Consider the following 27,226-nt stretch of genomic DNA (forward strand, 5'->3'; position numbering starts at 1 on the left):
TTTGGGCCAGATAATTCTTTGTTCCGGGGGGCTGTCTTGTGCATTGTAGTTTGTTTAGCAGCATCACTAGCCTGTACCCAGTATATGCCAGTAGCACATTCTCTTCACCCTTCCCCCAGTTGTGACAACCAAAATTGTCCCTAGGTTTTGTTAAACGTCTTTGGCGGGATGTGCGTGTGTGTGCGCGCAAAATCACCACCAGTTCAGGACCACTGTATTAAAGAAATAAAGTTTTTAAAACATTTAACAGAGTGCTGAGTAATTATAATGAATCATGTTTTGGAGAATTAAATATTTCAGAATAGTTTAGCTCTGAGACAAAATATATAATTCAAAATCAACAAAGGGACAAACTGTATGATAGCAACTTCATATCTCATTTAATTCGAAGTGTCCTTTTTACTTCTGAAATGTTGGTAGTTATGGATAAAACACAGACTCTTGAGTCGCTTCAGTTTCCTCTGCTGTGGAACAGGAACAATAATACTAAATTTCCTTGTTGCTTTGAGAATTAATTAAAATATGAGGTGCTGAGCAGAGTGCGTGGTTCATAGTAGAGCATAATTAGTAGCTTTTATCATCAGATAAAGTTATCAAGGGAAAGTAATTGAGGGATAGTTCACCTCGGACGTGAACATATAACCCCTCAAGCAAAAGTAAGGTGCTTTTCTTCTATTTTAGAGACCTGCCAAATATCACAAAACCTAGACCTTATGAAGGATAAAGAAAATAAAGGGTTTTTCAGCCTTTTTCAACGCAGTAAGAAAAAGCGGGAGCAAGTACGTATTTTCTTATGTAGCATTTTATAAGATTCTTCTACTCTGTTTTTAAATGCACGTGCTTTTCGTCTTGGAATTACCTGTAGATTTTGCTTTTTCCTTCTTTATTAGACCGCCAGTGCCCCTGCAACTCCTCTAGTAAGTAAGCATCGTTCAGCTTTTACGAGGAGCAATACCATGACCAAACAGTATATTTCAAACACCCTGCCATCGGATGCACCCAAGAAGAGGCGTGCTCCACTGCCTCCAATGCCAGGGTCTCAGAGAGCCCCCCAGGACCTTGCTCACATCCAGGAGAGGCCAGCTTCTTGTGTGGTGAAATCCACAAGTCTGGATGAAACAGAGGAGGTACGTAAATTTGTTTTGTTTTTTATTTTTAGGATGGGGCAGGGGACCATCCATTTTTCCTCTTAACTAACTTGTCCTTTCCCACATAGGCTGCTAACAGTAACAGTTACTAATCTGTAATAAGATGAATAACTAGTTACTAATAACATTGGTACTGTGAAGAGATTCTATATGTAGAGTTCTGCAATGCAGTAAAGAATAAATATGTCAGTTTTAAGTAGCTTTTATATACAAGCAAATAAATCATCCATAAACCTTAAAGCCGTGGTTTATTAAGGCCCAACTGGAGGTTCTTGCATGATGCATGTATTAGGAATGGAAATACTTTTTTTTTCCTGTACACGGGCCTCTCACTGTTGTGGCCTCTCCCGCTGCGGAGCACAGGCTCTGGACGCGCAGGCTCAGCGGCCATGGCTCACTGGCCCAGCCGCTCCGCGGAATGTGGGATCTTCCCGGACCGGGGCACGAACCCGTGTCCCCTGCATTGGCAGGTGGACTCTCAACCACTGCGCCACCAGGGAAGCCCGAAATACATATTTTTGAACACTTTTTTTTAAAACAGCAACAAATTTTTATGTTGCATTCGTGGGTTTCTAACTAGATATAGTCAGGTCTTGACCAGACTCTGAGATTCTCAGGGGAGAAATCCTTGTGTCTGCCTGATACATAAATACTCTATAATAAAAAAGAGTCTTTATATAGCATATATTGTAGTTACTATCATATACTTTTATGTTCAAGGCACTGTTCTAGGTGTACCTTTTTCTTAAACATTCTCACTATTGCTCTCTTTAATCCCAGATTTTCCTGGAGCATGCTGTTTTGTAGAAATCCATTTGCAAACAAGTTTTCATGCCTATGAAGTCTGTACATTCCTTGCTTTATTCAGGTGAATTACAAGCGGAGTTTTAAGTAAATGTGATTGAACATGAGACCATATATTTTGTTGCTTGTAATCAAATGATTTAAGTAACTGTGAGAGCAAATTTTATTTTGAGGTATTTGAGAAACCGAGAAGTTTTCTTGTATCTAGTTTAAGGGTTTTAGTTCCCCCTTGGAAGCTTAGTAAATTCAATGCTCAAGTAAATGAACACTTCTCAACCAACTAATAAACATTTCTGTACTTCCTTAACCTTAGAAAAATTTTAACTATAGTTTTTAATTGTAATTGATAAGCTCTCATATGTGTCTTTAGAAAGTAGCAACTGGATTAGATAGAAATGAGCATAAAAAATGTTGGAACTCTGTAGTTATTTGGAAAACCATCTATTAAACTGTCTTCTTATTTCTATAAGGGTCTCTTGTCTAATGGTTGTGGTATAAAATCTCACCTTGCCCATCAGGAGGATAGTTATTTTTTCAAATGATAGAATCATTTACTACAGAATTTTCCAAGGTAACTGCTTGGTAGTTGGATTCAGCCTTAAAAAGCATGTGGGAGTGCCATAGTCAGGCAAGAGGAATCCCGTTGAAAGATGCGGTGAATGTCAGGGCTGTGGCAAGTCTGGGCATGCGCAAGAAACAGAGCTTGAGCGAGGAGAGAGGCAGGGACCAAATCAGGGTCCCAGAGACCTCATTTTGTGGCCATAACTAGTTTGCATTTCTTCATAGTGAATCATTTAAAAGGTAGCACTTTCAGGATTGTTTTATATTTTTAATTACAATAAAACTGTACTGTAAGAGTATAACTTATCATACTCATGAGTGGTTACCAAAGTCTGTCTTCTTCTTTATATAGAAATACATCTTAGCCCCTGCTCACAAACCTTTATTCCAGATGACTTCATCCAATCTATTCCAGTAAATGTCCTTTGTGTTGGGAGCCTGAAGAGGTCTACGTTGTCTTTCTAACAGTCAGCTTCTTAAAATTCTAGGCCATGCTACCGGTGACCTCGACAAAAGCCATTTCTTTTGATTCCCACTCTCTGCTCTATGACCAGTTGATGCCCCCATGTTAAGGACTAATTTTTTTTTTTTTTTTTTAGTATGTTGCCTTTGGCAAACTAGACATCTTTATATAATTTTCTAGTTATTTTTTCCTTTGATCTGGACATGTGGATAGTTCTTTGATGTATTATTTAGTAGGACCCTGGAATTATTTGTTTTTCCCTAGTGAAGCTGAAGAACCACTTTTTAAAATTTATTCATTACAAAAATTCTTAACAAGCTGTGGTTCTGTTTGTGATTGTGTGTTTGTGGGTATGTGTACGTGTACATGTACATGTGTATGCTCATATGAATTCTTCCCTTCCCGGGCATCCCAGCACTTATTTTCTTAAGTTCTTTGCCATATTTGATGGAATAGATCACCTTTCGGTCTTGATTTTTCTTTCTTCCTTTTTTTTTTTTTTGGGGGGGGGCTGTGCCATGTGGCATATGGGATCTTAGTTCCCTGACCAGGGATCGAACCTGTGCCCCCTACAGTAGAAGCATGGAGTCTTAACCAATGGACCACCAAGGAAGTCCTTTCTCTCTTCCTTGGTCCTAATTCTCTTATATCTCAGCTCTCTTCTATTTTTTTTTGCCACCACTTCCTTTACCCATTTTCTAAATTTGGAGGTACCTGAATCCACGGTATTAGCCTCTATTTACTCTTTCAGAGAAAACATCTATTCTTTGTTGAGTTTTTTGTTGTAGTGTTTTGAATAGTGTCCCCCCAAAAGATACATCCAAGTCAAGGATCTAGAGATGAGATAATCCTGGACTTAAGTTGGGCTCGAATCCAATGACTGGTGTTGGTATAAGAGGGGAGACATGGGCACAAATACACAAAGGAGTAGGCCATGTGATGACAGAGACGGAGACTGCAGTAGTGCTGCCACAAGCCAAAGAATGCCAGGAGCCACCAGAAGCTGGAGGAGGCAAGGAAGGATTCTCTCCCAGTGCCTTCTGAGGGATATGGCCCTGCTGACACCTTGATTTCAGGCTACTAGCTTCCAGAACTATGGTAGAATAAACTTCTGTTGTTTGAAGTTGCCCAGTCATGGCGATTTGTTACAGCAGCCCTATGAAATGAATACGTCAGCTTTGTATTCCAACCCCAATATTGTTCCACTTGCAGTTTGAACTCACGGCTGCTTATTGACTCATCACTACCTGAAAATCAACGTATTTAAAATCAACCTCACTCTCAGATTGAAAAGCTCAAGATCATCTTTGATGTTCTTTATTTTTCTTTTCACATCCAGTTAGTGACCAACCCTTCATTCAGTCTCCCTTCACAATATCTCCTTGTCCCTTTCTTCCATTCCCTCTGCTAAAAATATGCCTCAGGGAAATCCAGGGCCAGGAGGGTAAGGAGAAGGTCAGTACTTAACTTGTCTTGCCCCTACTTGTCTTCAGAAGACAAAGAATGTGGCAAGCTGCCACATTTATATTTTATAATTGTCACTTCCCAGTTCAGAAACTTTGCATAGCTGGCTGTTATTTTCTAGGCATTCAAGGTCCTCTACCAGCATAACGATTCGGTGGGTATGGAGGGCTGTGCTTTCCTCCCTCCCTCCCTCCCTCCCTCTCTCCCTCCCTCCTCCCCTCCCTTTCTCTCTTTCTTTCTAGCTGTATTGACATATAATTGACAAATAAAATTGTAAGCTATTTAAAGTACACATTGTGGTAATTTGAAATACATTGTGAAAAAATTCCCACTATTTAATTAACATATCCATCACTTCACAGATTATCTTTTTTTTTGGTAAGAATATTAAAGTTCTACTCTCTTAGCGAATTTCAATTATATAATACAATGTTGTCAACTATAGTCATTATGTTTTACATTAGATCCTCAGACCTTATTCATCTTATAGCCGAAAGTTTGTCCTCTTTTACCAATTGCTATTTCCCCTACCGCCTAGCCCCAGGCCACCTTTTCTACTCTCTGTTTCTATGAGTTTGATTTTTTTAGATTCCACATATAAGTGATACCATGCAGTATTTGCCATTCTTTGTCTGGCTTATTTCATTTAGTGTAATGCCTTCAAGGTCCATCCATGTTGTCACAAAGGGCAGGATTTCCTTCTTTCTCATGGATGAATAATATTCCTCTGTGTGTGAGTGTGTGCACACGTGTGTATCACATATATTTATTTTTTAACATATCACAACTTCTTTGTCCATTCATCCATACATGGACACTTCGGTTGTTTCTATATCTTGGCTATTGTGAATAATGGTTCAGTAAACATGGGAGTGCAGGTATCTTTTCAGTATCCTATTTTTATTTCCTTTGGATACATACCCAGAAGTGCAATTCCTGGATCATGTGGTAGCTCTATTTTTAATTATTTGATGGACCTCCATACTGTTTTCCATAGTGGCTGCACCAATTTACATCCGTACCAAGAGTGCACAGGGATCCCCTTTCCTCCACATTCTGCCAGCACGTAGCTCTTATATTCTTGATGACAGCCATTCTAACAGGTATGAGGTGGTATCTTAATGTAATTTTGATTTGTACTTCCCTGATGATTAATGATGTTAAACACCATTTCATGTACCTATTGACCATTTGTAAATGTTTGGAAAAATATTTATTCAGTTCCTCTGCCCATTTTTTAATTGCTTTTTTTTTTTTTGGTTATTGAGTTGTGTGAGTTATTTATATATTTTGGATATTAGCCCCTTATCAGATGGAGTGATCTTACTTTCTCTGAATTTGTCTCTCTTGTGCCTTTTTATTTTGTTTTAATTTATGTATATGTGCAGGTAGTATATTCATATGATATATATTTCTAAAGATAAAAAGGAAAATACAGTGAAAATTCTCCTTTCCTACCCTGCCGCTAGCCAAATTCTTATGCCCAGAGGCAACCACTAACAGTTTCTTGTATTCTTCCAGACATAATCTATATATACTCAAGCCAGTATTCAACCTACATATGATTTTTTTCTCAGATGGTCACATGTTACATGCATTATGTTATACCTCACTTTTTGATACTGAATGATATATTTTTGATATCCTTATCAGTACATAAAGGGCTTCCCTTTTTAAAAGCTGCATAATAAATATTCCATTGATGGATATAACATGTTATGGGGTGGGTACCCCATCCTCTAAACATAAACATTAAGGTTATTTTATTGTTTAAAGCTTATAGCATTGTTAAATTTCCCCCCCTTTTTTTTCTTCCAAACCAGAGGGTGGGAATTGTGTTTCACAGAGAAATTCTGTAACATAGTAGGTGTTCAAGAGAATTGATAAGTAAACTTTTAACCACAGCTTTCACACAGTCAGGTACAGTATTGATATATACAATGAGAATGTCTGTCCAATAAAATTTTAGTATTTCATGTGTAGATCTGGTAAATTTTCAGAAGTACTTGGATAACTTTAAAATTGCTTACATTTACTTTTATAGTAATTGGCCCAAGTAATTCTTGGCAATATTCTTCTTAAGCTTTTACAAAAAAGCCAGAATTTTGGCAAGGTTGTATTGAAAGCTTAAGGACTAATAACTAAAAGGTAGTGTGCATTACATAATGCATATAAATAAATTGAGCCCTGAATTGAAATTTTTTTATAGTGTTAGATGAAAATATTCAGGAAACTCAGCAAAACACAAGTTTATAGATGAATTTTACTTATTTTACTGTTTGCTTCTTTTAAATTTAAAATCAAAGAGTCATTATCACTATAGACATTTTATATCTATTTTAACAATTTCATTTTGAAAATGAAATTTTAAAAAGGCACTATTTTTACTGATTAAAAGTAATGCCAAGCTGGGAAAAAAATTACTGGAAAAAACCCCGGCAAAATCATTTCCAAGTCCATGAAGAATTTTGGATATATCTTTATCCTGTAATTTTTATTGTTTAGGTGGTAAGATAAACCACAAGGGTGCGCTGTTTAACAGAACTACCGCATTTTGATTTTTCCAATTTTTTTTTTTTCCCCAAAGAGTCCTTTGAATAAAGCAGAAAGAAAATATTGGAAATAGTTACATTATATTAGAAATAGCAAATGCTTATCTCTTGTGGGTGAAGTGCCTGAAAACAGAGCTAGAGAGATAAATAACAGTAATGCATAACAAAGTGATTTATAATTAGCACAGTTTTATTCATTTTGAGCTTTTATCTTAATGTTCTTTTAAGTAATCATTGATATTATATTTGCCTTAGGCTTACAGATAAGTCAGTCTATCTGTAGCTTGGAAAAAATATTGTCAACCACATCTATTTTATGCTTTTTGGCTGTCTATATTTAATAATTTGCCTCTTTCCTCTAAGGCATTTCTCAATACTGGCAAATTAAGGTATTCGGATAGTGATTTTGGAGCATCAACTGAAAATATTCACATAAAAGGCTGTTGATTTTCTGAGCTAATTTTGGCAACCGATTGTGCAGTTTCCAAAGAGGATTCAATGATGATCCCAGTTAGTAAGATAATTTATCTTAACCTTTTTGGGGAACATTTCTGCATCTAAACTTCTATCCACCTAAAGAATATATTTTAAAGACTACATAGTTTACTGTCATTGCTACAGTGTCCTTTGCATGTCCCTGGATCTCCCTGTACTCTTTTCACATGGTTTCAGGTCTCGTGTCATTTTCTTTGTCAAGGTGAAATACATTGTCTTCTATGGAAATGTTCATTTGGAAGAGAAAACTCTCCAACTAGAAAATTTCTGGCAGTTTTTCCTGGTACTCTTTAAGCACTTTGTGAACATGATTCTGCCTGAAGATGTGAAATGCCATTTGCACAACAACATCTGTAAGAGCTGGCTCATGCTGTCATTTACATGGACTAGATCACATGTATTACTGCATAAAATACATATAGTTATTAACATAAGATTGTCATTTACTTCATACATGGCAGAAGTCAGAAATGCAGTGGCATTGACTTAAATTAAAAGTGACTTAGAATTCTGGGATTGAAACTAAGTTCAGAAATGCAGTTTCTGTCCCGTGTCTGCTGACCAAGTATCTGTGAAGAGCACATTAAATGAAATCAGTGGCCAAAGGATGTCCTAGTATTATTGACAAATTAACCTTTTATGCCTATTTTACATTTGAAGAAGAGGAAGAAGAGTTGGACAGAAGCTGTAGGTAATCTTGACCCATTGAATTCACAGAACGTTTTGGAGAATTCATTTTTTCATATTTGGTATGGCTTTGCTGCTTGGTTATGTGAGTACACAACAGTGAATTGTTTTTCCTGGGCTACTAGCATGGCACCTCGTTTTCTTTAGGATATTGGCTTTTGGCTGGGAACACAATAAGGAATGCTCTTGATTGGGCATTTCACTTGGTCTCATTTTGTATTCTGCTGCAAACACTCAAATGTTGAGAAATTGAAATTCTTTGCCATATACTCTTATGCAAGTGAAATTTAATACTTAGAGTGTTAGTTTTTTAACAGCTGATTTGTTTCTTTAAAAATATTTTTCATCTTTTACCCAATTTCATCTTTTAATATTTATCATGCTTTACAAGCAGATAAAATGATAGATTATTATATGATTTTGAAATGTCCAAGTATATTTGGTCTTAGCTTCACTTAATGAGTTTAATCTAGTCATTTTATGCAGTCATTAAGGTTGTTGTAATAGAGCATTTATAATTTTTAAGAAATATACCCCTTTTTAGTTTTTTTCTCCAGGTTATCTCATAACATTTGATTTTTTTTTTACCTCCACTCTCCACTTATATTATATAGAAAGTGGACCACACACATAATTCTCCAATTGCCTAGGAACAGTGGTTGTCATGGCATTTTCAGCTTGATATACGGGATACAGCTGTCTGTACTTCCAAAAATATGACTTGTTTCATTCAGTAGAGAAATGCACCAGCGCAGTATAATATTTAATATTCTTCCTCTTTTAAGGCTTCCCCAGATATAAGACATACTTTGTATTGTAGTTTTCATCAGATTTTCAAAGGGTCATAATCACCCAAGAGCAGAAGTAATTACTAATGCTTATATATCACTTACTAATATTTCAGACAAGGCTCAACCACGTTGCTCATTTAATGCTCACAAAAATCCTCTGAACAATTACCTTTTAGGTTTCTGCCAGCTTTACCTCTGACCTAAATGTAAAGAGCTATGCTCATTATAAAGTTGCTAAATTTTAAAGAACAGTACTATTCAAAGAACAATAGGTCATTTGTGGAATTTGTGTGGATTTATCTTCCTTATCTAGCTTTCCTCTCCGAAATACGTATACTGAGTTAATAAAATATCATTGAAAATAATCAGTGTTAGGGTTTTCCTTTACAAGTTCTCATAGTATGAATTTTACTTAGCCTTTCGAAACACTGTGACATTTGGGACCTCATGGTTTCAAAGACATGCCTTTCTCTGGTAACCAGCATGTTAACAGAGGTCAGGGTGGAGAGAAGCTGGCCCCTTTCCTGGAGCCACAGTGATAAAATGGTGAGGTCACTTGGATAATGCCTGCCATACAGCCTTAACTCTCTTTCTGGGATGAACTGAGTTGGCCCCAGCTTGTTCCCTTGATTTCTCCTTTACTCTCATTGAGGCCCTAAATTAGTTACCTATAGATGTTGAGTATTCTCCTGACCTGCTCCTAGACACCCCTCTGTTTGATCACTAAGACCACAGAGAACCATGGTTATGCGGGCTTCTCATTGCGGTGCCTTGTCTTTGTTGCGGAGCATGGGCTCTAGGCACGCAGGCTTCAGTAGTTGTGGTGCACGGGCTCTAGAGCGCAGGCTCAGTAGTTGTGGTGCACAGGTCTAGTTGCTCTGCGGCATGTGGGATCTTCCCAGACCAGGGCTTGAACCCATGTCCCCTGCATTGGCAGGCAGATTCTTAACCACTGCGCCACCAGGGAAACCCACCACCATCCTTTGTTTTAAAGAAGATGTTGGGGGTAGGAGTTTATTAATTAATTTATTTATTTTTGCTGTGTTGGGTCTTCGTTTCTGTGCGAGGGCTTTCTCTAGTTGCGGCAAGCGGGGACCACTCTTCATCGCGGTGCGTGGGCCTCTCACTATCGCAGCCTCTCTTGTTGCGGAGCACAGGCTCCAGACGCGCAGGCTCAGTAGTTGTGGCTCACAGGCCTAGTTGCTCCACGGCATGTGGGATCCTCCCAGACCAGGGCTTGAACCCGTGTCCCCTGCATTAGCAGGCAGATTCTCAACCACTGCACCACCAGGGAAGCCCCACCCTCCTCTTTTTAACTTGATCCTGATCTCTGCTTATTCCTGGTTCATTTTGTCTTTTTTCATTCAAGATATACTACTCAGGCCCTCATCTTTGGGCATTTAAAAAGTGTTATAAGGGATTACCACTAATAAGACTTGGTTACACGCTTTCTCAAAGTATTGGAGAAGTGAAAGAAATGAAAGCAGATTGCCTCAGGGAGAGAATGTAAAACCCTTGCAAGGATAGGTGTAACACAGGTTGTAAAATTCGTGTTTTGGTTTTATTCTGATAGGCGTGGAGAAGGGCTGGAAAGAATTATATTGTGGCAGAAGAAACCCTAGTCTGGTTTGAGAGAGAGTCTTGGATCTGTAATACGCCTATTCTTCTTTGCTTTTGGTCATCTTTTGTCATCTTCATCTTCTACCTTGAAGAACAAGCCATTGAACTTCTTTACGGTTTGGGTTTCTCCTCTGTAGAATAACGTTCTGTAATTAAATTTCCAGAACTCTTTTCAACTCTGGTATTATAAAATCTTTTTTTTTTTTATAAAAGTTGTTGTTGTCATTTAAAATTGGCCTTTAACAGGTGAAAGTGCTCTGCTGCAGGGACCTTTGGTTTGATCAGTGTTACCAGACAGTGGTATCTAGTCTTGGTATTACTCCTCTAAAGATTTTTGAACCCTAAAGAACAATAGCAAAATGAAACATTGACTAACTGAGATCTTTCTCCCTGAATTCCAAACTGTAACACCAAAGTCAGCACAAGTGTTTTGGGCATCACTTAGAAGATGTTGAAGACAGAAAATCTGAGGATGATACGCTCAGGTTAATGAGTTTGTTAACCAGAGAACACAGATGTTATCATTGACTAATCGTGAGTTTAAAACTAGATGATTTAGAGAGAAACCTAGTGGCAAGCGCAGCCACTCAGAATCCTCTGAAGAGATTTAATTTTTTGTTAGTAACTCAAAAAGTCACAAGTGAAGAGTCGTGGTGGTTATTTAGATACCTGTAAGTGAATCCAGCTCTAATCTCATTGCTTCCTCTTGTAGAATTTATTTCAGCAGATTGATAAACACCCTGAAAATTGGCAGAACAGTTGCCTGCTTACATAGTGTGGATTTAAGAGCTCCAGGCTCTGATACTGCTGCCCTATTTCTTCTTTCTCTAATTACAATCATCTGGTACCTGGAATGTCACCCCTAGTTCTTATACCCCTTCACTGATGACTTTTTAAAATCTAAGTTGACCTAAGCAAGACTTTCAGTGCTATAAATGAAGGATGTTAAAACAGGTTTATAGACAGAATAAGAAAATAGAATATATAAGTCCTAGATCTTTAGGAGTCTGGAGGAAGTGCTGTCCAAGGGGCAAAATGGTGTAGAACAAGGAGATTCAAGGCAGCAAAATAAACTTGCTCTGGACCCACCAAAAGATAACATGTTGCGTGAAAAAAACATTAAAAAGAAAGAAAGAAACTGGCATGTATGCTTTCATCCAATACAAGTCACAACACGTGCATGTGTGTGTGTGTGTGTGTGTGTGTGTGTGTGTGTGTGTGTGTGTGTGTATACAGGTATAAGGTAAAAGGCTGGACACCAAAACTTCTATGAGATGACCTGTATTAGCTGAGATTTACAGTAATTTTTCTTTTCTTTTTTTCCTCATCATTGTATGCACTGTTTGCATCTCATAGGAGATTGTGCTAATTTTTTGATCAAATTAATAATAAAACTGATTTCACTGTAGTAAGAAAAACTTACCTTCAGAGCTTTGCCTATTTTGAAATTCAGTAGAATATCTTATACTTCTATATTACATTCACTATGGTATAATAATTATATGTTTTGATGTTTAAGAAAATTGATTAGTTGTTTAAGTTATAAAATTATTTTAGAATTCTTCTATCAAGAGTTAAGAGTTAAAGCTTGACCTTCAGTTATGTGAAAAAGTTCAGTCATTAGGATACTAATGACTAATTCATAGTAAATTAGGAAACCCTAATGTCAATTATAAGGTATTTTATAATATTTTATAGCATTTATTGAGAATGTCTGCATTGGAGAAAGATAATGGGAGTCTGTCCCTTAAAAAGAAAAGAATATTATATGAGTTTTAAGACAATTTTATGAAATTGCTTAAGCTCTCTTTAACCCAACTCCTCCTCACACGGGAAATCGTATTATAAACAAACTAGAATCCAAAAGCTTCTAATAGAAACATTTAACTGGACTTCCCTGGTGGTGCAGTGGTTAAGAATCCGCCGGCCAATGCAGGGGACATGGGTTTGATCCCTAGTCCGGGAAGATCCCACATGCCGCAGAGCAGCTAAGCCTGTGGGCCAAACCTACTGAGTCTGTGCTCTAGAGCCTGGGAGCCACAACTACTGAGCCCGAGTGCCACAACTACTGAAGCCTGCGCTCCTAGAGCCCACGCTCCACAACAAGAGAAGCCACCGCAATAAGCCCACGCTCCGCAACAAAGAATAGCCCCTGCTCACCACTAGAGAAAGCCTGCCCGCAGCAACAAAGACCTAACGCAGCCAAAACAAAAAAAGAAACATTTAACGATGTCATTGATTGAAGTTGGGCCACTGTATTTCCATCCTTTGCTTCAATCTTCTTTTTATTATTTTCCTATTTGTATTCTTCACTCTTAATCAGAATATATTGATTTCAGTGACCCACATCTTATAATTCAACTGTGATTAGTAAGTGATCTAATGACAAGTACAGAGCTAGTACTAAGTAAATCTATTGAATACCATTCAATTCTATGTTCTTCAGCTAAATTTAGTTCCATTTTGAACCAGTGAATTCTGATCTGGATGTGAATTATGAAGGATTAACTATCTGGCATGGCTTTCAACTTGACCTTGCCATTTTCATTAGTGAATTCTGTTTCTCTGTGCAGTATTTTTCTTTTCACAGACTGTAAAATTCAGTGAGGTACATTCCTGTTAGAGGTGCAGTTTTTGCTGAAGGTAGGCAGACTTAGTGACTCTAACTAAAGTAAATAATTGAATATCTCTAATTATTAACCAAAGTGCTTTTCCCATAGTAAGAAGAAACCTGTCTGTTTTCTTGTGTTGTAAATCCTTTGGACTTAAATATAATTTGATATCAACTCCTTTTAAAATTTTTCAGTCATAATTTGACCAAAGGAAATGTACCTGGGCTAGGTGGTAAAAGCTAAAGACAGTTCTAAGCATTTCTTTCATTTTAATTGTTCACATTAAATGTATGAAATATTTCAGATTTATATACTATAATTCACTTCCCCGTACCCCTCACTAAGAATTAACAAACTGGTGTTAAATATTTAGCTTTTATTAAACTCCTTTAAGGCATGATGAAGCTGCCTGAGGTGACTTAAAGGTGGAGTTTTACACACAGTGGATTTAGCTTGTGCAGTGGACTAAGCGCAAGTTCCTAAGTTGTTTAAGGTTGATTATAACTGACACTCACCCTAATAGGACTCCCACCACCGCCATCACTAATTAAAGTACAGTCTTAGAATAAGTAGCACAGCCTCCGAACACGCAGGCTCAGCGGCCATGGCTCGCGGGCCCAGCCACTCCGCGGCACGTGGGATCCTCCCGGACCGGACACGAACCCGCGTCCCCTGCATCGGCAGGCGGACTCTCAACCACTGCACCACCAGGGAAGCCCTAAGTACCTCCTTTTATCCACACTTTTTACTCTAATCTCTACACTACAACTATCATTTGCTTATTTTTTTTACACTTTCACATACTTGAAAATAGACAAATTACATGTAATAACATTAGCTACTACTTATGGAGCATGTACTGTATACTAGGTGCAGCACTAAGTGCCTTACACAGGTCATTTCACGTGAGCACCCGGCCCCTAGGAAGCAGGTACTGTTTTCCCAGTTTGTGGAGAAGGAGGCAGAAGGTTGCAGGGACAGTAAATGCCACGTTCCCCGTTCAGGCCCTGGCATCGACTCCAAAGCTCATGTGTTTGGTAACCACTACACTGGCTGCCTTCCAACTTGCAAACCCTCTGTAAGCTTCTCGCCAATTAGACAAAGTCACACTCAAAATCCTGGGTAGCTCAATCCTGAGAAATGCAAGAGTAGAGCTATTGGGAGCCTATTAAGGAGCATATTCCTGAAGTGCACAGAACAAAACGGGGCTTCAGAATGCGTGGGGGCCTTCCTCGCCCTTCTTTCTTTCTTTCTTTCAACATTTTATATGGGAGCTCATGACGTGTTTACTTAAATAACTGCAGTAGTTTAGTACGTCTACTTCTTAGCAAGCTTGTGTGCTGGATCCGTATATTCTACACGTATCCCACGGTACACGCCAGTTTTCTTGGCTACAATCTATTTAGGAACACCTAGGTCTTCTACCTCAAATGCCCCTTCTTTCTTGCAGGCTTTTACCCAAGAGAAGGATGTTTTCCGTAGACATAGGATCCTGGGGTTCTTCCATTTTAGTCTTATTAGCAATGTTTTAGTTAACACAAAATAACTCCCAAGTTTGATTTTTTTTTGGCTGCTGCTTAGCTGATTGAAATTCTTTTCTAAGTTGTTAAATTTACATTTTTGTCACCAAGTTAGTAAGCTGTTACCACTGATTATAGCATTGAATCTAGTGATGCAGGTAACATAAGTTGACCTGGTCACATGCAGTGACAATCATGTTCTCTTCAAAGGTCTTCATTCTCAGTCCCTATGATCCAGTTGCTGGTCTGGAAACATAAGTCCATTTGCTTTCATGACATGCCCGTACAATAGAGGAAGGGGGTAAATCTTACGGAATAAGGTTATAAAGCATGTGCTCCCCCAAGACGTTCATGGCTTTGCCCATCTAACCTGCATTCCCTCAGCTGTCTTCACAAAAGCTATTAGAACTGTTTTAGCATTTGTAACACTGAAATATGTGTATTTGGACAAATTTTAAATTCTTTATCCATAGAAATATAAATATCCTGTACAAAAAAAAGTTAGCTTATTTTAAGACCTCTAGGGTGATAAACGAAATATATGAGTTTATTTTTATTCTGTCTTTGAGTTATTAGGTCCATATAAATTTGTGAGCCTCTGTATATACATTCCTCCCTTTTTTATCTCTGTGCTATTTGCTTTACTATGTTATAACCAGAATTTAAGAGCTCTAACTCCTAAACAGATACTACTGTCTGAGAAATTCATGTTGTGACTGCTTTTATCAGGTAACAGACCAATAAATGACAGTGGCTGGGAACCTGACCTAAAGGGGAACACGGGTTGTTATCAGACTGCATGAAAGCAATCGGTCCAAACGTAAGGAACACGTTTTCAGCGTGGAATTAGAAGGAAAATCAAATGCTGCTATGACTTCATGCATTCACCAATTACTTATTGTTCACCTACTGTGTTCCTACTGATAAACTAGGTCTGTGATAGGAATGAGGCATGCTTGAATAGGGCTTGACAGAAGTAAACTCATCAAGAAATAAAATGACGTCTTCTACTGCTTTTGATGTTTTAGATCAATATTTTAAAAAATGAAGTGTCATATTGTTTTAGGAGAATGTTTGGCCTTCTCCCTAACAATCCCTAAATTTCTTACTTTTATAAGATAGCAAGTGAAGGTTTCCGAACACAGAGACATATCATCAATAAGAAGATTTTAATTTGAACTTTATGTCCTATTCAAAATGATATTCAAATATTGCTGATCTATCACTACATTTCTTTCTCAGCTCTTTGTCGCCGAGGGCCCTTCTCCTAATTATTTCAGAGGTCCAAGCAGCAGTTGAGGGCCCACCCACGGGGTTGGGGGGGGTGACCCTCTGATTTAATCAAAATTGGCTTCAGTGACTCTGAATCAAAATCTGGGTTTGGGTGGCAGGCTTTGACTCTTTTCATGCTGGATTATGGAGACGTCTGAAGAGTTCTGTAGGAGGGACCAGGGTCATGAGAGGAGAGGAGATTGGTGGCTGCAGCTATCTACCCACTGGTAATGGAAGAAGTTTAATGTTCTGATTACCGATAAGGTCAGCCTGGTGCCACCCTGTCTGACCCCCTCGTTAACATGAGTTAACCTTAGTGAGGGGTGTGTTCCACCAAGTGCCTGCCATATGGACCTGACTCTGCTTCTGCCCGTGTGAGATGAGCTGCCTTCCGCTTTTGTCCCTAACAGAACTGGCAGTGATGACAGCTAACTCAGACTTTTCTCTGTGAGAGCAGGCTTCCTTTCTTCTCTGGCAGAAATATTATAACACTACAAAATAGTAAATTTGCTAACTTTTTTGTGGTATATAGCAAGACATAATGACTGATAAACATCTTATGAACTAGGCCACTTCCCTTAGTTGTACTTACATTGTCTCTTAAGATTGGAATGGCCCAAGCTCTCCTAGTCCAAGTTTATCAAGGCCTTTTATTTGCAAATGAGGAAGGCAGTATTTGGTTCATTTCTTTCATTCACTCAACACGAATCTATTGAGAAACTTCTATGAGACAGACTTTGTTCTGGAGACACGGAAGTGAGCAAAATAGGAGGAAAAAATATCCTTGCCCTTATAGAGTCAAACCTGGTGGAAGCAACAATAAACAAGGTAAAGAGGCCAACTCTGTGGTATGTTAGAGAGTGATTAAATGCTGATCATAAGATCAAGCTGGGAAGACGGATAGGAATTGTTGAGGCGGCGGGGGCGGGGGGAAGTCAAGGAGGAGCTCACTGAAAAGGTGACATTTGAGAAACGACCTGAAGAAGATGATGGGGTAAGACATTAAGTTATCGGAAGAGCATTCCAGGGACAGGGACAGCAAGGGCAACCACTCTGAGGTGGGAACACTCCTGGCACATTTGAGGAGCAGTGTGAAGGCCAGTGTGGCTCACTCTGCTCCACACCTGGAGAAGGAGGTGGTCAGAGAGATCTAGGGGCCAGGTCGCCAATGGCCTTACAACTCATTACAAGGCCTTTAGCTTTTCTGTACCAATTGGGAAATTATTAGTGGGTATTGAACAAAGTGCCTTCACCTGATTTTTATTTTAACAGGATCCTTTGCTGCTATATTGAGGAAGGACTCTAGGGAAGCAACGTGGAAGAAGCAATCCAATTAGAAGGTTCTTAGTGATGGCTCACTCTGTGGTAGCAGTTGAGCTGGATGAGCCAATAGGATGGACTTGATATGGAGTGTGAGAGAGAGGGGACATGGGAGGGTGACTCCAAAGTTTCTGGCATGAACAAATGGAATAATGACTTGCTGTTTTTATTGAAACAGGGAAGACTGTGAGAACAGGGGTTGTTTTTAATGGGGGAGATGAAAGGAGGATTAGCAGGATCTTAGTTTTAGATATGCTGAGTTTGAAATGGGCTTCAACATTAGATGAAGATCAGACAGAGGTCCAGGATGCAGACATAATTTGGAAATCATCAACATATAAATAATACATAAAACCCAGAGATAGCAGACACTACCAAGAATGAGTATAGATTCTAAAGAGAATATGTCCAAGGACTAGATGAAAAGGAACCAACACAGAAAACAGTTCAGATCTTTGCAGAGTAAGGAAATAGTATTCTGGGTATAAGGAAAAGAAGATTTTAGAGGGTGGTCAACTGTTTAATTCTGCTAATATGTCAAACAAGTGAGTTCTAAGAAGTAACCACTGATTTAGTCATGAGGGAGGTCATTGATGACTTTGATAGTGTAAAGGAAAAACTCAGTTTTCTACCCATGTAGGGAAAAACCCAGTTCTTTCCTACTGTGTGTTTCTTCCCTGTGAGTCTCCTTTGCTGCTCACACAAAAACATTTCACTTCTGTTCAACAAACGTGTGGAGGTTTTCCGCACACTGCCAGGCAATTTTTAGATACCAGCATTTAGCTAAATTCTGACACCATCTACCCAGAGACAACATCAGATTCCACAGGATAAGGGCTCAGTCCCACAAGATGGCCCTCCCTTTCCTACACACACTACGGGCACCAGTCACAAGCCCAAGTTATCACCTCTGCTCCTGACCAACCAGCTATTGATTAGAGATTCCAGTGACCCCTTTCTTGGACTTCAGATGCCAACCACAAGTCCAGGTTGTTACCTATACTTCTGACCAACTGGCTATAAATCAGAGGTTCCTTCGACTCCCTCCTCAGGTTTGATTAATTTGCTAGAATGGCTCACAGAATTCAGGGAAACACTTGCTTACATTTACCAGTTTCCTAAGGGATATGATAAAGTATATAGATGAACATCTAGATGGAAGAGATGTATAGGGCAAGGTATGTGGGGAGGGGCATGGGGCTTGCACTACCTGTCCAGGTATGCCACTCTCCCAGCACCTCCACGTGTGCACTGACCTGGAAGCTCTCTGAACTCCATACTTTTGTGATTTTACGGCAGCCTCATCACATAGGCATGATCAGTCATTAACTCCATTTTCAACCCTTCTCCCTTCTCAAGAGAATGAGGGCAGGGCTGAAAATTCCAGGCTTCTAATCATGACTTTCCGATGACCAGCCCTCATCCAGGAGCCCATCCAGAGTTGCCTCATTACAACAAAAGGTACTCCTATCATCCAGGAAATTACAAAGGTTTCAGGAGCTCTGTGTCAGGAACTGGGGCCCAAGACCAATATTAGACCAAGAGATGCTACTAGTGTTCTTGTCACTTAGGAAAGTTCAAGGGTTTTAGGAGCTCTGTGCCAGGAATGTGGGCAGAGACCATTATATATTTTCTATTATCTCACAGATAGGAATAGTTTTAATGGATCAAAGGTTGAGAAAAATCTGATTGGAGGGGTTCAAGTGGGAGATGAGAAATTGGAGGAAAAAAACTATGAATAACACTTTTAAGCAGGTTTGTTGTAAGGGGAAAGAGCAAGATGACGTGGCAATGGGCCAGGAGGAACCGGCCAGCCTGCTGACAGTCACATGCTGGGAGTGTGAGCATTAGCTGTGTATAGAGTCGAGTACCTCAAATGACCTCGCCTTTGGTAGACATATAGATTTTTGAAATGTTTGTCATTGATGTATTGTGCCAAAAAGAAAGATTAATCAAGCCAGTCTTAATGTACAGATATTCTTCCCTTTTTCACTTCTTACTTTACATCCAGTATTTTCTCTAGATTTTCCTTTGAAAGCTAGTTTTTAACTGCGTTGCCTATGAGTGTTCTACATTTTCATTAGTTGTTTACATGCCAGCCTCCCATTCTAGCCTAACCTTACTGAGAAGCATCCTATTATACTTTTCTTTACGTATCCGTCTCTGACACGTGGCAGATACTCCGTAAATGCTTTTTGAATGAATGACCATTATGTTCCATATTGGCATACGATGTGTTTGATGTAAAGGTCAGTGTCTTCCTGAAGTTTGCTGTTCATTTCTGAATAGAGATTCTATTCGGTCACTTTGTTTTCCATAGCGTTCCTCTGGAGCAGGCAGAGTGAGGACAGGCTCTCTGCAGCTCGGTAGCACATCCGGTGGGAATTCATCTTTGAAAAGGACAAAGCGAAAAGCACCTTCCCCACCCTCCAAAACAGCCCTGCAACAAAGTGATGAAAATAGTCACGTGACTGGTAATGTTACTTTTCCCATTAATATTAGTGTTGTGTTTTCTTTAATATAGACAATAGAAATGATATAGGTTATAAATCACATCTTTTTATTAAATAATATTAGTACTTAAACTTAGGCTTTTAATTAATTGATTTTAATAGTAGTGCTTAGATAGTCCCTGATTATTCTCACTACCTTTGAAAAATCTGCATAACAAAATTTAAAACTGTACAGCTCCATTATCCTAAAATGAACATGTTATAATTTGTGAGTCTATTCAGAAAGATACTGCCTTTCCAGGATTGACTACATGTAGGACTGGGAATCAAAATAGAGTTTAGCTGTATCACAGCTAGACAAGTACAGTGGCTTCTAATAAGGTTAGGGCTATCTTTTTCTGAATTATATAAAAATGACTTAAGTTAAGGTACTAAGGAATTGTTTCATTGGTGAATGTGACTTGCTCAGAAGTTGTGTTTCTTCTGTCTTCTAGCCCTGCAGTCGGTACCTGCAGTTCCTACAGACAGTGTTTTAGAAGCAAACTCTTCTGAGGGCCTGTCCAGCCCAGGTCTGACACCTCTGTTCCACATCATGTAACCACTGAGAAGGAACTTCCAGGACAGTTGAGGAATGAATCTAGTCGTAATGCTCTGTATATGAAGGAGATACAGATGCTTTGTCTTCATTTCCCACGTTATATAGTATGAAATGAAAAATATTCCCCTCCCTGAGTTCAGAGCGTGAAACACAGAAATCAAAATTTTAGTTCTGCGATGGTACCTTGAGTGCTTTTCCTACTAGGTCTCCTGCTTTTCCTTATGCAATGTCAGGTTGCCATTTATTAATCTTCTCCCCAAGAGGAATGACACATCTTAGTTAGGAATGAACCTTGGTGTGTTCAGAAGAAAACTCACATGAAGGTGTTAAGCATCACTCTTTATGCAACTGTTGTAGTTGTGAATTCATATTGTCCTAATCTGATGGTAAAAATTTATTATGACATATTTTCTATTACATAGTTTTATTTTGGATTCTCTCCAAATAAGTGTCAGTAAAAATCTAATACTGTTCCTTAATATTTTTAATAATAGCTATTTAGTAGCTATAAGTATGATAAAATTTCTTAATCGTTAGGCTTAAAGTTAGGTGTAAATGAATATGACAGACTAATAATGTTTAATCAAAAATAGAATATTACTATGTCAGTACTTTAGCACGGAAATAATTTGATAGGTATAAAAATTGCTTAACTACCTCATTTTTATAATTCACATTCACAAATACAGAAAAACTCAGAAGCACCCAAATGCTCCTGAATCTTTTAATCCTTAGGTGATATTTAGGAATTTAAGATTTTGATATAGAATTCTCCTTTCCTCTGTGATTAAAAACACTATCATTAGGTAACTAGTAATGATTTTTCTCAAGTCTTACCCAGAATAATATCAATGATACCATTCTGCTTCACAAAGGAAATTTATTAAATAATATCGAACTATATAAATGAAATGAGAAGATTTCGGAAGTATTAGAGAAAAGTGGCTGCTATTCAAACTTTGCTTGATAGCTGTTTTTCTTCCTTTTTTTCCCCTTTTACCTCTTCTTATTTAATGCATGGCTAATTGTGAGTTAACATATCTAATTTCTTGTGAAATGCTTCTTGGTCTCTGCTTGCTTAATTCTGTTTTCTAAGTGCCATTTCCACAGATTTTACTTCTTTGGCAGAATCCTCCCTTGGCTCTGGGCTCCCCGGTCACGAACAGTGCGCTGTGCCCCAGCTGCCGGCCGAAGCCCCTCTCTCGGAGTGCCCTGGAACGCCCGAGGTAGCTGCCGCATCTCTGCCATGTAGGTGACCTGGCCTTTCCTGCCTGCTGCTTTGTTTAAGACAGATTGAGATGTCATCACATTTAGATTTGGTTACTTGCTGATTCCTTGTGTAAAAATGTCTCATAAAAAAAATAGTAGTTTCTGCCTTGTCACTTGAAATTTTTGGAGTTTGATGTTTTCCCTAATCACATAGTGAATGAATATGGCAACATGTAAGATGATAAAATCAGTGGCTCTGAAGGATTTCAGCTTCTCTTCTATTTAGCTTTCTGCTTTTTGGCAAAACTGTTTGAACTTTATTATTTTCAACATATAACTATATAAATATAAAAGAATACATATATATTTTTTTTCTTTATTGAACTACTCTTTTGTTGTTATCTAGGCATGGCTTATTTCTATAGTATTGCTTTTGATTGGGATTTTTATTTTTAAGTGATCGAAATTTTTTTGTTACCATATGGCAAAACTTCATAGTTAGGTAATATCTGAATTCTATCATAAATAATTTTACTCAATTTTTCAGTGACTCAGAAAAAGCCCTTACCACCTCAAACCAGTTGTTTAAAATAAGTATACTATCATATACTCGTTAAAGGAATGAAAAATTGTGTGGCCAGTTTGGGAAATACTTTAGCAGGTTTTTTTTTTTTTAAGTAAAAATAAGGATTCATTTTCTATATGACCCAGAAATCCCACTCCTAAGACTTCTCAAGAAAAGTGAAAACGAATGTGCATACAAAAACCTGCGTGTGAATTATTATGGAATTTATGTAATTGTCAAAAATGGGAAACAACCCAATGTCCCTAAACTGAGGAATGGATAAACAAAATATAGTTTGTCCATATGTTGGAATACTACAACCTAGCCAAAAGAAGGAACAAATAACTAATACATGCAACAACATGGCTAAAATCTTAAATACATTGTTAAATGAAGGAAGCTAGACTTAAATGGTTAGATGCTGTATGATTTCATTTATATGACATTCTTGCAAAGGCATAACTATAGGGATAATTGCTGCCAGGGGCTGGGGTTAGAGAGAGGAGTTGATTACTAAGGAGCCTGGGGGATTTTGGAAGCTGATGAAATTGTTCTACATCTTGATTGTGGTGGTGGTCACAGAAAGATAGATAGATGTCAAAACTGGACATTACAAAATGTATTCCAAAAATGATGAATCTTACTGAAATTATACCTCAGTTTTTAAAAATGAAAGAGAAAACAACTCTGTCGGAAATTACAGCAGTGTCTGACACAGTGAACACTTTTTTGAATAAATGAATTTTTTTTAAAAAGTTCACCAGAATAGATTTAATCTGATACAATTCTGTTTTAGCAAAGAGTAGTATCTGTCAAACAATTCTGCCCTTTGACCATCTCCAGGAAAAATACACAAGATGTCCCAAAAGGCTTAGTGAAATTTTAAGCTTTAATAACTTATAAGATGCTACAAACTAAGTTTATTTAAATTTCTTTTACACATATTTTGTGAATTTAAAATAATTTTTTAATTTTATTTTTTGTTTCAGTCAATTTTGCAACCTTTAGAAGGACTGAAAATATTAAGATAAATATATTCAAATTATATTAGAAAGCTAAGTAAGTGTAAAAGAAATTTCAACAATTACAATTTCAAATGATTTTTTTATAATTTTCTAAACATATTGTGGAAGTTGTTATATCTTACAGCTACACTAAAGTTTTGGATACTCTGTTCTTTGAAAGTGAATTCTCTTCCCTTAGAACATGTGAAGCTGAAATATGATAGTTGTGATCTAACATTTGTGAAAATTATTCACTGTTCACAGCCCCCACTTTGTTTTGTTGTTATTGCTGTAGTTCTAAAATCTGGCCATAGTATAAGTCTGTTAACACATACAAAACAAACTTGATTTAATATTTTTTAAAGCTTGGAAAAAATCTGTACTAGTCAAACAACAAAGTGTGAAAGTGCTCTTGGTTAGAATTTTTAAAAAGAATCACAGCCTTTTCTAAGACTTTTAATGACAGGAATGCAGTTCAAATATATTTAAGAAAGCCTGTATGATGCTTATAACTACTAAGTTATAAAACCCCAGAAAAAAATAATTTGAAAAGATTTCTGAAACATGTGACTCATTCTTCATACTTTGAGACCAGTTTCTCAGTGAGGACCTCATACTTAAAGAAAGTTGAAGACCTCGACTTTTTAAAGAAAAGTTGTGTAGAGAAATAGGGAGAAAGATCAATAATTTGCTAAATGTTACCTCAGTTAATATAATTTCCAAAAGAGCTTAATATATACCAAGGAGCCATCTATAAAACATACTTGGATCTAAACCATAATGGCCTTTCATTTTTCCTTGATACACAGTTTTCAAATTATGTAAATATACTCTTACTGTATAGATGTAATATGCTATTGTAAAGGCATAATATTGTACATTAGCATCAAAATAACTATTTCATGTCATGATAAAGCACGATTTATATATATATAAGTACATATATATACATATATACATTTTTTTTTTTTTTTTTTTTGCGGTACGCGGGCCTCTCACTGTTGTGGCCTCTCCCGTTGCGGAGCACAGGCTCCGGACGCGCAGGCTCAGTGGCCATGGCTCACGGGCCCAGCCGCTCCACGGCATTTGGGATCTTCCTGGACCGGGGCACGAACCCGTGTCCCCTGCATCGGCAGGCGGACTCTCAACCACTGCGCCACCAGGGAAGCCCTACATATATTTTTATATATAAATTTACTTAAAGTCAAATTCTTTTTTTTTTATAAATTATTTTTGGCTGCGTTGGATCTTAGTTGCTGCACATGGGCTTTCTTTAGTTGCGTCAAGCGGGGGCTACTCTTCGTTGTGGCGTTTGGGCTTCTCATTGCAGCAGCGTCTTGTCGTGGAGCACAGGCTCTAGGTACGTGGGCTAAGTAGTTGTGGCACGTGGGCTCGAGTGCAGGCTCAGTAGTTGCAGCACATGCGCTTAGTTGCTCCGCGGCATGTGGGATCTTCCTAGACCAGGGCTCAAACCCATGTCCCCGGCATTGGCTGGTGGATTCTTAACCACTGCACCAGCAGGGAGCCCTTAAAGTCAAATTCTTTAATGTTTTTTCTAAGTAATCTGTTTTTTAATTTACAATAAAAATGTCATTAAAATTCCCCATATTTATTAAAAAGCACAAATAGCATACCTTTCTGTCTATATGCTTAAAGATACAATTAAAGAAATACATTTTAAGTATTTCACATATTCTTCAAATACGTTAAACTTTTTTGTTAAATTTTGTAGATGTGCTGCTCACTATCATCCAGTGCTATACTACCCTTTTTACCCCTCTATTGTGGTAAAATTAAACTTTGTTCAGCTACTGTTATGTAAGTGGAAGTGTTGAATTATATTTATTTATTTTTATACATTTATTATTTATTATTTATTTTTGGCTGCGTTGGGTCTTCGTTGCTGCACGCGGGCTTTTCTCTAGTTGCAGCGAGCGGGGGCTACTCTTCATTGCGGTGCAAGGGCTTCTCATTGCGGCGGCTTCTCTTGTTGTGGAGCTAAGTGCGTGGGCTTCAGTAGTTGTAGCACGTGGGCTCAGCATTTGTGGCTCACGGGCTCTAGAGCACAGGCTCAGTAGTGGTGGCACACGGGCTTAGTTGCTCCGCGGCATGTGGGATCTTCCCGGATCAGGGCTCAAACCCATGTCCTCTGCACTGGCAGGCGGATTCTTAACCACTGCGCCACCAGGGAAGCCCTGAATTGTATTAAAATAAGCAAAGATCCAGAACCTCATTCTTTGGTTTAAATTTACTTTCACAGCTAGTGTGGACACCAATTGCTTAGGATGTCTCCTCTTTTACCCTGTTGGCCATTTGGTGTTAGTGCTAAGAAATTATAATAAAACAATTTCATTCAATGAAATATTAACCACAGCTATTGAAGAGAGTCATACACACACACATACTGATATGGGAAGACCTTTAAGACATAGTTAAGTGGAGGAAAAAAAAGTTAGTGAAAAACATCAGGTATATTATGCTTCCATTTATATTAAATAAACCAAGAATTGAGAGAAAGAAGGAAATGTATGTGTATCTGCTTAAACGGTATATGCTCATTATACTTTCTGATAATATAGAGGAAAAAAAACTGTTAAGGGAAGTTGCCTCTGAGAATCAAACTGAGTAGGAGTTAAAATTAATTTTCATTGCATAATACTTATTCTATTTGTATATTAAAAATTATATTAAGCATCTAAGTAAATGGCTTCTCACCTTGGCTGCACACTAGAATCACCTGAAAGAACCTTAAAAAAATTCTTGGTCCCTCCCTTCAGAGATTCTGATTTAACAGATGTGGATTAGAGGTGAGCATCAGTATTTTTAAAAGATGCTCAGATAATTCTCAATCGTAGTTAGTACTGATAATTACTGAGTCAAACTTTATAAGTACACTTGGAGCCAATCTAAAAATCTCGTGTTCTTTTTGTTTACATTTAAAGCCATTGCATCAAGGTAAAAATCATTTAAATTGAAAGATACATTCTTAAATGAAATATATAACTTGAAGCTTATGAGCTTAAATAACCTCTTTTTTTCTACCATGAATAAAACTGAGAGAGACAGCATATTATTTTCAGAAATGTATGTCTGAGATAATCTGATTATATGTTAACATAATTATTCACCATTAGAAAAGTATTTTACTATTAGCTTTGAATCAGAATTTAAAAGAGTCCAACTAATTATTATTTTAAAAATTCCTTCCTTGCCAGGATTGCACAGGATGAATGAGGCAAATTAATATTTAGGATTATATCTTCATTTCTTTGTAGCTGGAATAAGCTCTGATTACAGCCTTGAAGAGGTAGATGAAAAGCAAGAACTGAGTGAAGTGCCTAAAGATGAGGCTGAAAATACTTCTCTGAAGTCGCAAGACATTCCTACTGTATCTACTGATATAATAAATACACTGAAAAGTGATCCTGACTCAGCCCTTGGCAGTGATACTGGAGAGTCCTCACAAAACTCCAGAGAAGAAAAACAAGGAACTAGAAACACAGATGGACAGTAAGTAGTCTGTATGCCAGACGTGGTGGTGGTGGTTTGTTTAATTGATACTAGTCTTCTGAAATGTAGAACTGATATTTTAAACACAAGTAGAGTCATTTCTTTAGCTTATACTTTATCCCTTTTACAACCATTTAAAAAAATGTTTATTCATAAAGTATCAATTTACATGTGATTGTTTTTAAATAAAATCAAATCCAACAGTTCTGGTATCCCTGTGGCAGACCAACCATAACATGTAGTTATTTTGTATGAAGATTAGCATTTTTGTTTGTGTTGCGTTTGTTTTGCCTATTACCTAATAGGGCCTAAATGAAATATTTAATTTTCAATTTTCACCAAATGCTCCTGAAGAATTTTTACTAACTGCTATATAAAACAATTCTGCCTCTTAGAATATGATGTTAAATCACTAATACTATTTTTGTAGTCAACTTTATGAAGCAGAGAATGCACCTACCTTCCCCTTGGTCCTAGGAATCGAAAGTTAAAGTATACTTACATTCTGTTAGAAATGCCACACTATGAATAAAGATGAAATCAAGTAGGCAAAATAAACCATTTTATCAAAGTTTTAT

The 27,226-nt window shown here is 37.7% G+C and overlaps 1 protein-coding gene across 7 annotated transcripts in view; it reads left to right on the top strand.

Annotated features, from left to right (window-relative positions):
• Positions 1–27,226, top strand: part of COBLL1 (cordon-bleu WH2 repeat protein like 1) — a 162,156-nt gene that overhangs the window by 118,281 nt on the left and 16,649 nt on the right. For all 7 annotated transcript variants that reach the window (XM_029225801.1, XM_029225802.1, XM_029225804.1 and 4 more), the window contains 6 exons: positions 682–779; positions 891–1,127; positions 19,630–19,783; positions 20,257–20,331; positions 21,489–21,608; positions 26,414–26,648. In XM_029225801.1, coding sequence (XP_029081634.1) covers positions 682–779; positions 891–1,127; positions 19,630–19,783; positions 20,257–20,331; positions 21,489–21,608; positions 26,414–26,648 — 919 coding nt within the window. The remainder of the gene's footprint in view (positions 1–681; positions 780–890; positions 1,128–19,629; positions 19,784–20,256; positions 20,332–21,488; positions 21,609–26,413; positions 26,649–27,226) is intronic.

This window comes from Monodon monoceros, unplaced genomic scaffold (genome assembly GCF_005190385.1).
Source record: "Monodon monoceros isolate NGI ecotype Baffin Bay Population unplaced genomic scaffold, NGI_Narwhal_1 Super_Scaffold_16, whole genome shotgun sequence".
In the NCBI taxonomy this organism is placed as follows: Eukaryota; Metazoa; Chordata; class Mammalia; order Artiodactyla; family Monodontidae; genus Monodon; species Monodon monoceros.